A 13,929-nucleotide genomic window follows, 5' to 3' on the forward strand; every position below is an offset into this window, starting at 1 on the left:
AGACTTAAGGCAGGGTGTGGCCGCGAGAAGCAGGGCTGGCAAGGGTGACCCTCCCTGTGGCTATGTGTGCTCTGAGCTGCTCAACGCCACAGCAGCTGTCACCTCTCCTCCCTCGGGGATGGTGGGGATAAAGCCCACTCACCCATGAGCGGGTAGGTCACCTCCTAGCTCCAGCACTCGCAAGACATGCACCTGACCTAGGGATGGGCTCTCACGAAGCCTCAGACTAGAAGCCAAACTCCACTCCTGGCAGCTCTGGGTTGAGAAAGGTGACCCCAGCAGGTCAGGAACACCCCCTCCTAACCCCCCAACCCAGGGCAGGAGGGACTGCCAGGCAGAATCATGTGGGGAGAAAACCATACCTTGAACCAGGTCGGCCTTGTACGAGGACTTAGCAACAAACAGATGGGACAGCGCTGTCGCAGGGCACAAGGCTGCCCCCGGACACCAGGCACCATATGGGGCCGGGCCATGGGCAAGGCGCACCCTCAGATAAACACAATGTTCTCAGGAAAGACAAGACAGAGTGGCTCAGGGCTAGAGAATAAGTTTATACACTGCCTTGTTAGGTCCAGGGGCCGGTGCACATGGCCAGGCGGGTGATCCTGGCGCTTCAATTCATTTACAAGCATTGGATTCCACGCCTGTTCCCATGCCCACAGGCTTCCCCAATAGGCCAGCAATCTCAATAATGCTTTATTAAAGGGCAGATTCATATGTAGCTCTTGGGGGAATTTTTACAAATATCAAAGGAACTAATCCAGCATCCTATATAAACTCTGCACACCTCGGGAAGGTCCGTGAAGCAGGACAAAGTGCTCTTTACACAGGAATCAAGTCGGTTCAAGTATCTGCTCCGGGGGGAGGACACCCTAAGCGTTCTACATACGTCACCACAGCTCTCAAGAGGCACTCAGTGGGCTCGAAGGCAGGGCAGCCTTGCCAGCGTCCACCCCCACAGCACCCCCAGCTCCAGAAGTGGCGCCACACGGGGCCTGGACCTCTGCAGGGTGAGAGAGGCAGGGTCTTGAGTTGGCTATGCCCACCGGGCTCCCTGGGGGAAGACCCCACCCTGCTGCCTCCTGGGGCCTGCGACAGCCCGGGGGCGGGACCCTTCACCCACGGACAGAGGCTGCGGCACTGTACCCCCTTGTAGAGGTGATCACCTGCCCTCAGGTTGACCCTGTTCCCTGCCACCTGAGCACACTCCTTCCACTCAGCCTGCCGCACGGCCTGTGTACTTCTTTAGGAAGCACTCCAGAAATCCACCTGGCCCTCCCTCCTGCCTCAGTGCAGCCTTCTCTGACCCCATCTAACATCACAACCACCTGAGACTCCCAGCACAGGCCCTCTGGGCTCTGCAGCCACAAGGGTGCCTGGCATGGTCAGCACCCAGGTCCCAGCCCATCCGAGGATGCGGCAGAGCAGGAGCCACTTCCAGCCACAAGCCCTCCTGGCGGCCCCGTCCCCTCCCTGTTGATGTTCACCTCCTGTGCCCACCTCACCAGTGCATTCTGCTGTCTAGAGCCTTTCTCACCCGCAGCATCCGGGACGTCCACAATCATACAGTCGCCCTCCTCCTCTTCCTCCTCCTCCGTGTCTGCCTGGAAGCCGTCCATGTCCTCAGCACCAACCTGGACAGGCAGGGCACGTAGCTGTCAGCACTGCAGGCGGCAGTCACACTGGTGCCTGGGGGCGTCTGGGAGTGTGACCCCTCCTTCCCACCCCCAACACAGCCCAACATCCTGAACCCAATTTGGTAACAAATTGTCCAAATGTGAGAGGTTTATCAGAGAGGCCACAGCCAGATAACCTTGGGGCTTCCCTCAAATGAAATGGACTCAGATCGCCAAAACAGCCATTACTGTCCCCTACAGAATTGTCTCCAGTCAGTGGCAGGCCACGTACCTGACAGTGGTCCCATCACATTACAACTGTATTTTTATTTAATATGTATGTATATATTTTGAGGCACAGTCTTGCCGTTATCACCCAGGCTGGAGTAGAGTGGTACTACCTTGGCTCACTGCAACCTCCGCCTCCCAGGTTCAAGCGATTCTCCTGTGTTAGCCCCCTGAGCAGTGAGGATTACAGGAGCCTACTAACATACCTGGCTAATTTTTGTATTTTTAGTAAAGACTGTGTGTGGGGGGGGTGTTTCCATGATGTTGCCAGGCTGGTCTTGAACTCCTGACTTCAGGTGATGCGTCAGCCTCACCCTCCCAAAGTGCTGGGATTACAGGCGTGAGCCACCGCACCTGGCCACAACTGTATTTGTGATGTGCCTTTTTTACGTTTAGAGATAAATACCAATGGGTTACAAGTGCCTGCAGGACTGAGCATAGGTTCACAGCACAAGAACACCGGGTTGAACCATGCGGCCCAGGCGTGCAGCAGGCTGTCTATGCAGGGTGTGTAAGAACAACCCAGTGCATCAGCATAACCACAAAACTGCCTGAGGACACCTCTCTCAGAATGCATCCCTGATGTAAAGCTATGACTGTGACTTGTGAATTATTTCTAAATCAAAACAAAGGAATTCTGGATTTCTGGCTCAGTTTGAAAAACTGACAGAGTATATACATTTTCCTCTGAATTAACTTATCCATTTTTAAAGAGACAGGGTCTTGCTCTGTGGCCCAGGCTGGAATGTAGTAGCATGATCAGGGCTCACTGCAGCCTGGACCTCACAGGCTCAAGCAATCCTCCCACCTCAGCCTCTTGAGTAGCTGGGACTATAGGCATGAGCCACCATGCCCAGCTAATATTTTCTTTTTTTTTTAAACTTTTTAATTTTTTTTTTAAAGAATGGGATCTCGCTATATTGCCCAGGCAGGTCTCAAACTCCTGGGCTCGAGGCCGGGCGCGGTGGCTCAAGCCTGTAATCCCAGCACTTTGGGAGGCCGAGGCGGGTGGATCACGAGGTCAGGAGATCGAGACCATCCTGGTCAACATGGTGAAACCCCGTCTCTACTAATACAAAAAAAATTAGCTGGGCATGGTGGCGCGTGCCTGTAATCCCAGCTACTCGGGAGGCTGAGGCAGGAGAATTGCCTGAACCCAGGAGGCGGAGGTTGCGGTGAGCCGAGATCGCGCCATTGCACTCCAGCCTGGGTATCAAGAGCGAAACTCCGTCTCAAAAAAAAAAAAAAAAAAAAAAAAAAAAAACTCCTGGGCTCAAGCTATCCTCCCGCCTCTGCCTCCCTAAGAGCTGGGATTACAGGCGTGAGCCACAGTGCCTGGCAATATTTTCATTTTTAGGAGAGACAGGGTCTCATTTTTTTCCTAGGCTGGCCTCCAATTCCTGGCCTCAAGCAATCCTCCTGCTTCACCTTCCCAAAGTGCTGGGATTACAGGCATGAGCCACTGTGCCTGGCCAATTTATTATTATTTTTTCTTTGAGATGGAGTTTTGCTGTTGTTGCTCATGCTGGAGTGCAATGACACGACCTCAGCTTACCGCCACTTCTGCCTCCTGGGTTCAAGCAATTCTCCTGCCTCAGCCTCCTAAATAGCTGGGATTACAGGCATGCGCCACCACACACAGCTAATTTTGTATTTTTAGTAGAGACAGGGTTTCTCCATGTTGGTCAAGCTGGTCTCAAACTCCTGACTTCAGGTGATCTGCGCACCTCAGCCTCCCAAAGTGCTGGGATTATAGGCGTGAGCCACTGCGCCCAGACCTATTTTTGAGATAGAGTGTCACTCTGTCCCCCAGGCTGGAGTGCAGTTGTGTGATCTTGGCTCACTGCAACCTCCACCACCCGGGTTCAAGCTATTCTTCTGTCTCAGACTCCCAAGTAGCTGGGTCTACAGGCGCGCGCCACCACACCTGGCTAATTTTTTGTATTTTTAGTAGATGGGGTTTCACCATATTTGCCAGGCTGGTTTCGAACTCCTGACCTTGTGATCTACCCGCCTTGGACTCCTTAAGTGCTGGAATTACAGGCATGAGCCACTGTGCCCAGCCAATTTACTATTTTAAATAACTTGCTGAGAACTCAACACGCCAATGTCTCGTTTGCCCATCTCCCCCAGTGCAGTGCCTGCTGCCTTGGCAGAGGGCTGTCCCTTCATCTGATTTGCACTCAGACCAGTTCTGCCAGCTAGGATACAAACCATCATCTGAGAAAAGGGGAACAGAAGTCAGGGATGCAGGTAGGGTAGGGAAGGACTGGACTGTGGGTCTGCATTTCCAGTTAGATATATATATATATATTTTTTTTTGGAGACTGGTCTTATTCCGTTACCCAGGATGGAGCACAGAGATGCAGTCATAGCTCACTGTAGCCTTGACCTTCTGGGCTCAAGCAATCCTCACGTCTTAGCCTGTGGAGTAGCTGGGACCACAGGTGTGCGCTGCCACGCCCAGCTAACTTTTTTATATTTTTAGTAGAGACAAGGGATCTCACTATGTTGCCCAGGCTGCTCTCAACCTCCTGGGCTCAAGCCGATCCCCTGGGCTCAAGCCATCCTCCCGCCTCAGACTCCTGAAGTGCTGGGATTACAGGTGTGAGCCACTGCACCTGGCCCCAGTGAGATTCCTGAGCTGTTGGCATTTGCTTTCACCAAAGGAGACAGAAAGACAGAATGTATGAAGTGGAGGTCTGATTTCTACCACGAGCCTCCACGTCAGTGCTCACTCTCTCTGTGCATGAACAAAAACCCATCCCAGGAAGGAGAGCCACACTTATTTTAGCAGGGAGGCGAGGCCTGACAACTCCGGGAATTCTTCCTCTACATAAACCTCCATTCGCCTAGAAAATCGACTGCACAGTAACACAATGGTCAGAGCACAGCGCCTGACCACGCTGACTGGGTTCCAATTGTCCCCATGCATTCCCATATAGGGGCTCCCCAGGCAGCATGGGCTGATCCTGTGAGGACATAGGAGAAACTTTTTTTTTAAATATAAAAGATGCACTCTAGCCTGGGTAACAAGAGCGAAACTCCATCTCAAAAAAAAAAAGAAAAAATATATATATTATAAAAGAAACGGGGTCTTGCTCTGTCACCTAGGCTGGGGTGCAGTGGTGCGATCACAGGTAACTGCAGCCTCGAACTCCTGGCCTCAAGTTATCCTCCTGCCTCAGCCTTCCAAAGTGCTGGGATTACAGGTATGAGCCCCCCAGCCCAGCCTAGGGCCATTTTCAACTTCCTTTTTGAAAGAATAGTTAAGCAAAGAAGGGTCTAAGAGTCCCCTGTAGACTCTGCTGAGGAGTGACACTGGGGGTGTTAAACAAAAGGAACAAGCCAATTTCTTCAGAGCCATCTCAAGTCACTGGGACCTCCCTCCATACGGGAGATGCACTGACACACGAGGCTTTTTTTGGATCCACAATTTTTCAGCGCAATCACCACTCTCACCCTCCAGGCTCAAGATAGGCTTTAACACATGACACCAAGTCCCACTGTGCTGAGAGCTGCCGGCAGCTTGCTTCACAGGACAGCTGTCATCTCACAGGCAGCAATGCAAGTGCTAAACACAGAAACGGAGGAGTGCGGACTATGGAAAATGGGAGTTGGGAAAACGTTTAGCAGCTACATGGAATGAAGATGGTGTCACTAACATTTATTCCCCTCTCCTTTTTTTTTTTTTTTTTTTGAGACAGAGCCTCACTCTGTTGCCCAGGCTGGAGTGCAATGGCATGACCTGGGCTCAACTGCAACCTCCACCTCCCAGGTTCAAGTGATTCTCCTGCCTCAGCCTCCCAAGTAGCTGGGATTAGAGGCGTGCACCACCAATGCTCAGCTAATTTTTGTATTTTTAGTAGAGACGGGGTTTCACCATGTAGGCCAGGCTGGTCTTGAACTCCTGGCCTCAAGCCTGCCTCATTCTCCCAAAATGCTGGGATTAGAAGCGTGAGTGAAGGCACCTAGCCATCTATGCTACTTTAGTTTTATCCTGATCACATAATCTGTTCTGTTGGCAAGGGCAAACACACCCTTCCTTGTATTTTAAAAAATTTAAATAAAATTGAGCCCCAAAGAGTTGAGGTGTCCTAGGGCCTCACAGATAATGGCGCTTTTCCCCACTAGGTCAGAATGCCTTATGAATATCTCCTTTAAGCTCTAAATGAAAAGATTACTCACACCTGGCTCAGGTCTGTAATCCCAGTACTTTGGGAGCCCAAGGTAGGTGGATTGCTTGAGCCTGTGAGTTCAAAGACCAGCTGGGCAACAAAGCAGGACTCAATGTCTACAAAAAATAAAAAACCAAAAACTCTCCACACATGAACATGGATGAAGCTGGAAACCATTATCCTTAGCAAACTAATGCAAGAACAGAAAAGCAAGTATCACATGTTCTCACTTATAAGAACACACGGAAACAAAGAGGGGAACAACAGACACCAGGGCCTCCTTGAGGGTGGAGGGAGAGGCTCAGAAAAAATATCATCATAACTGGTAAATAATTTATATACCAACCCCTGTAACATAAGTTTGCAAACCTGCACATGTACCCCTGAACCCAAAATAATAAAAACGAAAAACTCAGAACGGGGCTGGGTGTCAGAAATCTGTAATCTCAAAGTTTTAGGAGGCTGAGGCGGGAGGATGGCTTAAGGCCAGGAGGTTGAGACTGCAGTGAGCTATGATTGCACCACGGCACTCCTGCCTGGGCAACAGGGCAAAAGTCTGTTTCTAATTTAAAAACAAAACAAGGGGTGGGCATGGTGGCTCACGCCTGTAATCCCAGTACTTTGGGAGGCCAAGGTGGCCGAATCATGAGGTCAGGAGTTCGAGATCAGCCTGACCAACATGATGAAACGTCACCTCTAGTAAAAATTCAAAAATTAGCCAGGTGTGGTGGTGGGCGCCTGTAATCCCAGCTACTCAGGAGGCTGAGGCACGAGAATTGCTTGAACCTGGGAGGCAGAGGTTGCAGTGAGAAGAGATCACACCACTGTACTCCAGCCTGGGCGACAGAGTAAGACTCAGAAAAAAAATAAAAAGATGAAAACTCTCAAATTGGGAAAAAAATGTAACCCAATAAAAAACATGGATGTACACCATTTGCAGATGAATAGCCACCCCTCCCCATGGGTGCAGAAGCACCAGTCAGCAGCTTGATTAAATGCCAGGAGGCTGGACAGAAGATCACTTGAGCCCAGGAGTCGGGAGACCAGCCTGGGCAACAAACTGTCTCTACAAAATATTTAAAGATTAGCCGGGTATGGTGGCACGTACCTATACTCCCAGCTCCTAAAGAAGCAGAGGTGGGAGTATCACTTGAGCCCAGGAGTGGAGGCTGCAGTGAGCTATGACTGTACCACTGAACTCCAGCCTGGGTAACAGTGAGACTGTCTCAAAATAACCAGACGATGCCAGGGGACATGTCCCATCTGGGCTCTTGTGCTTTCTGAGCCCCTCCCCACACAGGCTCTGAACAGTGCCAGGCCCTGCTCCCCAGGGAAGTTTATGTCCCAAACTGCAGGAGGTTCAGGGATGTGGGTGAAGCACCAAGCTAGGCCTGTGGTGTCTCTATTCCTTCAGGTGTGGACTTTGTGCATCCACCGCCCCAGGAGGCCCTCATGTGTGCCATGGCAGCAGAGGCCACCAATCGCACACGTGGCCACCACTGCCATGCATTTGCAGGTGAGATACCGCATTTTGCTAACTCCAAGACCCACCCAACCTCTCTGACCCACTCTAGTTAAACTGGGTGCACCCCTCTTTCCTGGTAGTTAGAGACAATAGCCAGGTACTTGCCACCCCCAAAGCACAGAAACTCACACCTGATGCTGGACACGTGGGGCTCAGGACCCCGTGTTCCCAGTAGGGAAACACGGGTTCCACATGCTGATAGGGAGCAAGAACAGTGCTTGGGAGGACCCAGGGCAGGGCCCTGCATCCCAGCTGGGAGACTGCAGCTGCCGCATGAAACCAGCAGATGAGGGTGGAGGAGGGAGCTGGTCCAAGTCCTGGGCTGCTACATGGAGGATGAGAACCCAAAGGAATGTCTGAGGGACACGGGTTCCCAGGGGAGAGCTGATCAGCAAAAGCACTGGAACACTGCTTGCATAGTGTCACAGGCAGAGGGACCTTCCCGCCCCGAACATTTTCAGACTGGGGAGCTCCAGTTCCCTCTAAGGCTATACAGGTGACAAGGGAAAGGCGCTGCTCACACACGGCTTCAACAAGGAACGCAGCCAGTGAAGCTTCGTGCGGGGCTGCCTGGGGCCTAGCTCCCAGGCACTGGGCTCCCCACAATGCCAAGCCGCCTCCACAGAGCCAGGAAAGCTGTGTACACAACATGCTGTGCAGGGACAAAGGCTCTAGGGAGTGCCAGCAACAGTTCCAGTGACAGCCCCAGACCCTCTGGGATGTTCTGAAGGCCTCTCCCACTATGACAGTCAAGGGAGTCTCACAGCGTGTCAAGGTCCACGCCTGAGTGCTGCCAGCAGGGAGATGGCTGGACATCATCTCAGGAGCCATTTCTCTTACCTCCCTCCCTGCCACTACCTTAACGACCACTTTTTTTTTTGAAAAGGAATCTTGTGCTGTCGCCCAGGCCAGAGTGCAATGGCATGGTCTCGGCTCCCTGCAACCTCCACCTCCTGGGTTCAAGCGATTCTCCTGCCTCAGCCTCCCAAGTAGCTGAGATTACAGGCACTCGCGACCATGCCCGGCTAATACCTGTATTTCTAGTAGAGATGGGGTTTCACCATGTTGGCCAGGCTGGTCTTGAATGCCTGACGTCAGGTAACCCTAATCCACCCTCCTCAGCCTCCCAAAGTGTTGGGATTACAGGCGTGAGCCGCCGTGACCAGCCAACAACCACCTTTAACATCAGAGAAGAGGATGCAAGTTGGAGTCGGGGGTTGACCACTGTCTTGCTCCTTGTCCGAAGTCTCTGAAAACCTGTAACTCCATCAGATCGTGGCCTGGAAGGCCCAAGGTTCACAAGGACAAACAGGTTTGCACTAAGAGTAGATATTAGAAATGAAACCCAGGGGGCCAGGCACAGGGGCTCACATCTATAATCCCAGTGCTTTGGGAACCAAGGCAGGGGGATTGCTTAAGGCCAGGAGTTGGAGACCAGCATGGGCAACATGGTGAAACTCTGTCTCTACAAAAAATTAGCTGGGCGCAGTGCATGTGTCTATAGTCTCTCTCAGCTACTCAGGGGGCTGAGGTGGGAGGACTGCCTGAGCCTGGGGTGGTCAAGGCTGCAGTGAGTGGTGATCATGCCGCTGCAGTGAGTGGTGATCATGCCACTGCACTACAGCCTGGCAACACAGTAACACCTGAGACTCAAAAAAAAAAAAAAAAAAAAAAGAGAAACTCAGTTACGTACACCGTATGGTAAGGACAGAAAGTCTGCATGAATGCTAATAAGGCTGATCCATGGCTGGGGTGGGTGCCAGGGGCCACTGGCTCTGTGAGCACCACGGTTTATTCCTAAGACCAGGCAGTGCCCCGTCACACACCCCACAGCTCCGTGCGCTTGTGCCTCTGAGGCACCCATGAGGCTGTAATCACAGAGCACTCATTCTCCTTACATGCTCTTGTCTGTGCCTCACATAGGGTGGTGGTCTTCGTGTCCGTGTCTGTGCAACTGATCAGAGTGCCTGGCGCACATTAAGTCCTTAATAACTGTGATTGAATGCAAAATTAAAGAACCCATGAATGAAAATAAAAATGCCGCCACATGGGATATTATGCAGTGTGAAAAAAAAATAAGCTGTCAAGCCACAAACAGACATGGAGGAACCATCAATACGTACTGCCAAGTGAAAGGAGCCACACGAGGTGGCATTCCAGCCACGGGGCAATCTGAAAAGGCCGAACCACAGATACAGAGAGGTCGGTGATTTCCAGAAGACTGGATAGGTAGAGCACAGGGGCCTTTCAGGGGCAGAGAGGCCGCTCTGTTCAGAATAATCATTCGTTCAAATCACAGAACCTTCAACACCAGGAACAAACCCTAACGGAGACTGCAGACTCTGAGTGGTTGTGATAAATTAAAGAAGATGCATTTTGTCTATTTATTTTTAGAGACAGGGTCTCGCTCTCTTGCCCAGGCTGCAGTCCAGTGGTATGATCGTAGCTTACTGCAGCCTCAATGTCCGAGGCTCCAGCAATCCTCCCGCCTCAGCCTCCCAAGCAGCTGAGCCTATGGTTGCACGCCACTACTTGGATAATTTTAAATTTTTATTTTTTGTAGAGGTGGGGTTTTGCCATGTTGCCCAGGCTAGTATCCAATTCCTGGGCTCAAGTGATCCTCCCACCTCGGCTTCCAAAAGTGCTGGGAGTACAGGCATGAGCCACAGTGCCTGGCCTAAGGTGCACTGATTGTAACCAATGCACTGCTCTAGAAGGTGATGTTGGTAATGGGGTGGCTTGGCTTGGCTTTGGCGAAGAAAGTGTACGGGAACTATCTGTACCTTCCACTCGATTTTGCTGTGACCCGAAAACTACTCTAAGAGTAAAGTTATTTAAAAAACACAAAAGCAACAAGCGCGGTGGCTCATGCCTGTAATCCCAGCACTTTGAGAGGCTGAGGCAGAATATCATGAGGTCAAGATAGAGACCTTCCTGGCCAACATAGTGAAACCTCGTCTCACCTAAAAATACAAAAATAAGCTGGGCGTGGTGGCACATGCCTGTAGTCCCAGCTACTCGAGAGGCTGAGGCAGGAGAATCACTTGAACCTGAGAGGCAGAGTATGCAGCAAGCCGAGATGGCACCACTATACTCCAGCCTGGTGACAGAACAAGACTCTGTCTCCAAAACAAACAAACAAACAAACAAACAAGCAAACAAACAAACAAACAACAACACTGGGCACAGTGGCTCACACCTGTAATCCCAGCACTTTGGGAGGCCCAGGCAGGTGGATCACGAGGTCAGGAGTACAAAACCAGCCTGACCAACGTGGTGAAACCCCATTTCTACTAAAAATACAAAAAATTAGCTGGGCATGGTGGCACGTGCCTGTAATCCCAGCTACTCAGGAGGCTGAGGCAGGAGAATTGCCTGAACCCAGGAGGCGGAGGTTGCGGTAAGCCGAGATCGCGCCATTGCACTCCAGCCTGGGTAACAAGAGCGAAACTCTGTCTCAAAAAAAAAAAAAAAAAAAAAAAATTTGCCAGGTGTGGTGGCCTATGCCTGCAGTCCCAGCTACCCAGGAGGCTGAGGCAAGAAAATGACTCGAACTTGGGAGGCAGAGGTTGCAGTAAGCTTAGATCACGCCACTGCACTCCAGCCTAAGCAACAGAGCAAGACTCCGTCTCAAACAAAAAAACAAAAAACAAAAAACAAAAAAACAACCAACCACCAAACACAAAAGCCCTGTAGGGCTGCCAGCCTGCCCGCCCCGCCCCACCTCACCTGGCCGTCGTGCCTGCGCTTCTTCATGAACTGGGTGATGCACATGCTGCCTGCTGACTTCCTCTTCACTGAGACAGGAGTACCCTGGCCGGGCCCCGTGGAGGGGATGCCACCACTGTCCTCTCTAGGGGCTGAGGGCACCGTGGTCACGTAGCTCCACTGGCAAGGCACGGGCAGGTGCTCCTGTTGGAAGCTTCGCAGCACCTGCGGGTGCACGTACCAACACATCCTGAAGTCAGGCCGCTTCTCGTACACTGAGTTCTCAGAAATGAGCCGCTTGAGCCGGGACTTGGAGGGGACGGTGACATCCTCGCCAGGGGCGGGTGTGTGCAAGCAGGTGGCGGAGGGGCTCGGGGAGCTGCCGTTGTGCTTGCTGAGCAGTCCCCGGCGGCAGTGCTCCTGGAACTCCCGGATGATCACCTTGCTCCCGTTCACGTTGCCATGCAGCAGTGGCAGCAGCTGGGCCAGGACTGGCAAGAGGAAACACGGGCGGGCATGAGGCTTGGGGAGACACACACCACCACAGGCCAAGGGGTAGGAACCACACACAGCTCATTGCCATTGAGGCTTGGGGCACAGCCAGCTTCGGAGACAGGAGGCTTCAGGAGGGCGGTCTTGAGAAAGGGCAGCACCCATACACCTGCTCAGAAGTGAGCCGCAGCCAGGCACGTGCATTGCCAGAGCTGACTTTGAATGCCTGCTGTTCCTACCCCAATGGTTGCACTGCTCTCCTTGTATGCCATGGTCCCTCCCCAGTTTTTTGAGTTTTTTTTTAAGACAGGGTCTCACTCTGTCACCCAGGCTGGAGAGCAGCGGCAGGATCATGGCTCACTGTAGCCTTCTAGGCTCAAGCAGTCCTCCCACCTCAGCCTCCTGAGTAGCTGGGAACACAGGTGTGAGATAAGCCCAGGTAATTTTGTATTTTCTGCAGAGATGGGGTTTTGCCATGTTGCCCAGGCTGGTGTTGAAGCACAAGGCTCAACCAATCCTCCCACTTTGGCCTCCCAAAGTGCTGGAATCACAGGCGTGAGCCCACTGTGCCGGGCCCCTCCCTGGCTTTTGAGAAAGCATAACCCCCACTCTAGCACTGTGGGTACCTATGTCCTGGTTGATAAAACAAGCCAATTAAGGGACCTGCCTTGTCCCGCCACTGGGGACATCATCAAACGTACGAACGTGTACGAGAAGAGGGCTGGCCGCTGTTATTTGTGGGAAGAATGTTTGCATTATGGACCCACTAGCCTATAAGACTCTTCCAGGCCGGGCACGGTGGCTCATGCCTGTAATCCCGGCACTCTGGGAGGCAGAGGCGGGTGGATCACGAGGTCAAGAGATCAAGACCATCCTGGTAAACATGATGAAACCCTGTCTCTACTAAAAAAATACAAAAAAAAATTAGCTGGACATGGTGGCGTGTGCCTGTAATCCCAGCTACTCAGAAGGCTGAGGCAGGAGAATTGCCTGAACCCAGGAGGCGGAGGCTGGGGTGAGCCAAGATCGCACCATTGCACTCCAGCCTGGGTAACGAGAGCGAAACTCCATCTAAAAAAAAAAAAAAAAAAAGACTCTTGCCCTCAGCCCTGGAATTGGCTGGGCCTAGGAATATAGGTGGGGGCCTTACCATGTCCCTGAGGAGGGGAGGACTCGCCCACACTCACTTTGCTGGTCCCTCTTCTCCCGCTTGGAGGCTTTGGGTGTCTGCTCCTCCTGGGCAGGCACGGTCTCCAGGAAGCAGGATGCAAACTGCTGCAGCACCTTCAGGTCCTCGTCCGCACAGTCCCCATCAGCCACCCACACGCAGCCAATTTTCACAGGCTGCAGGACGTGGAACCGCTTCCCCTTGGCCAGAAACTCATCCCACTCCTTGGCTTTCAGTTTCTGGCGGACCTTGTGGTTCTCAGGGTCGGCGCACTCCTAATGGGTTAGAAAGCAGAAATTTATTCGGAGTTCTCGCTCCACTATTCCCGGGCACTCTTTTGAGATTCCAGTCCCCAGACAGCTGGGGAGCAAGAGAAAAGGACATGAGTATAAAGCTTCTCACAGTGTCAAGGCCGGGGCAGAGCATACCACGTGCTGGCTTTCCCTCTTCCAGAGAGAATTATTCTAGATGGAATAATTGACACCTGTTCTTCTCTGGGAGAGTCACAGATATTTCTGAGCTCACCCATGAGGCCTCTTTTAACACCACTCTCAATTTTCTGGTGAATGTGTGATCGTGAAGCCGTTTAACAGGGTTGAGTGTCTGCAGCACGGCCCAGGCATCTGGCAGACACACGCAGGGCCTGAGACCACTCTCTGACAGACATTTCAGGCCTCGGTGGTCAGATATGCACAAGGAATGGAGACTCCTCAAGTCCAACCCTGAGACAGTCACATCAAATCCCCGCTTCCCAAACGACAGGCCTTCAGAGCCCCAAAAACAACTTGCTTGAAAGTTCTACAACCTTACGGAATCTAGAAAGGCGTGGCAGGCAGGTTAGCCTACAGAGACGTGGGGAACCTTCTGGAGAGATGAGGAAGTTCTATGCTTTATTTTGGGCTGTGGTTACACACATCACTTGACTGTTGTAAGTCATCAAACTCAACATTTAAT

At 52.0% G+C, this 13,929-nt stretch overlaps 1 protein-coding gene across 3 annotated transcripts in view; it reads right to left on the reverse strand.

The window, feature by feature from the left end:
* Nucleotides 1–531: 531 nt before the first annotated feature.
* Nucleotides 532–13,929, reverse strand: part of CHAF1A (chromatin assembly factor 1 subunit A) — a 40,789-nt gene continuing 27,391 nt past the window's right edge. For 2 of the 3 annotated variants that reach the window (XM_064382065.1, XM_064382063.1), the window contains 4 exons: nucleotides 12,995–13,250; nucleotides 11,337–11,806; nucleotides 1,506–1,634; nucleotides 532–1,003 (listed from right to left, as the gene is read on the reverse strand). In XM_064382065.1, coding sequence (XP_064238135.1) covers nucleotides 914–1,003; nucleotides 1,506–1,634; nucleotides 11,337–11,806; nucleotides 12,995–13,250 — 945 coding nt within the window. In that variant the 3' untranslated portion in view covers nucleotides 532–913. The remainder of the gene's footprint in view (nucleotides 1,004–1,505; nucleotides 1,635–11,336; nucleotides 11,807–12,994; nucleotides 13,251–13,929) is intronic. The other variant, XM_064382064.1, reaches the window with a different exon arrangement.

This window comes from Aotus nancymaae, unplaced genomic scaffold (genome assembly GCF_030222135.1).
Source record: "Aotus nancymaae isolate 86718 unplaced genomic scaffold, 86718_ANA_hifiasm-v0.15.2.pri h1tg000028l, whole genome shotgun sequence".
Taxonomy (NCBI): domain Eukaryota; kingdom Metazoa; phylum Chordata; class Mammalia; order Primates; family Aotidae; genus Aotus; species Aotus nancymaae.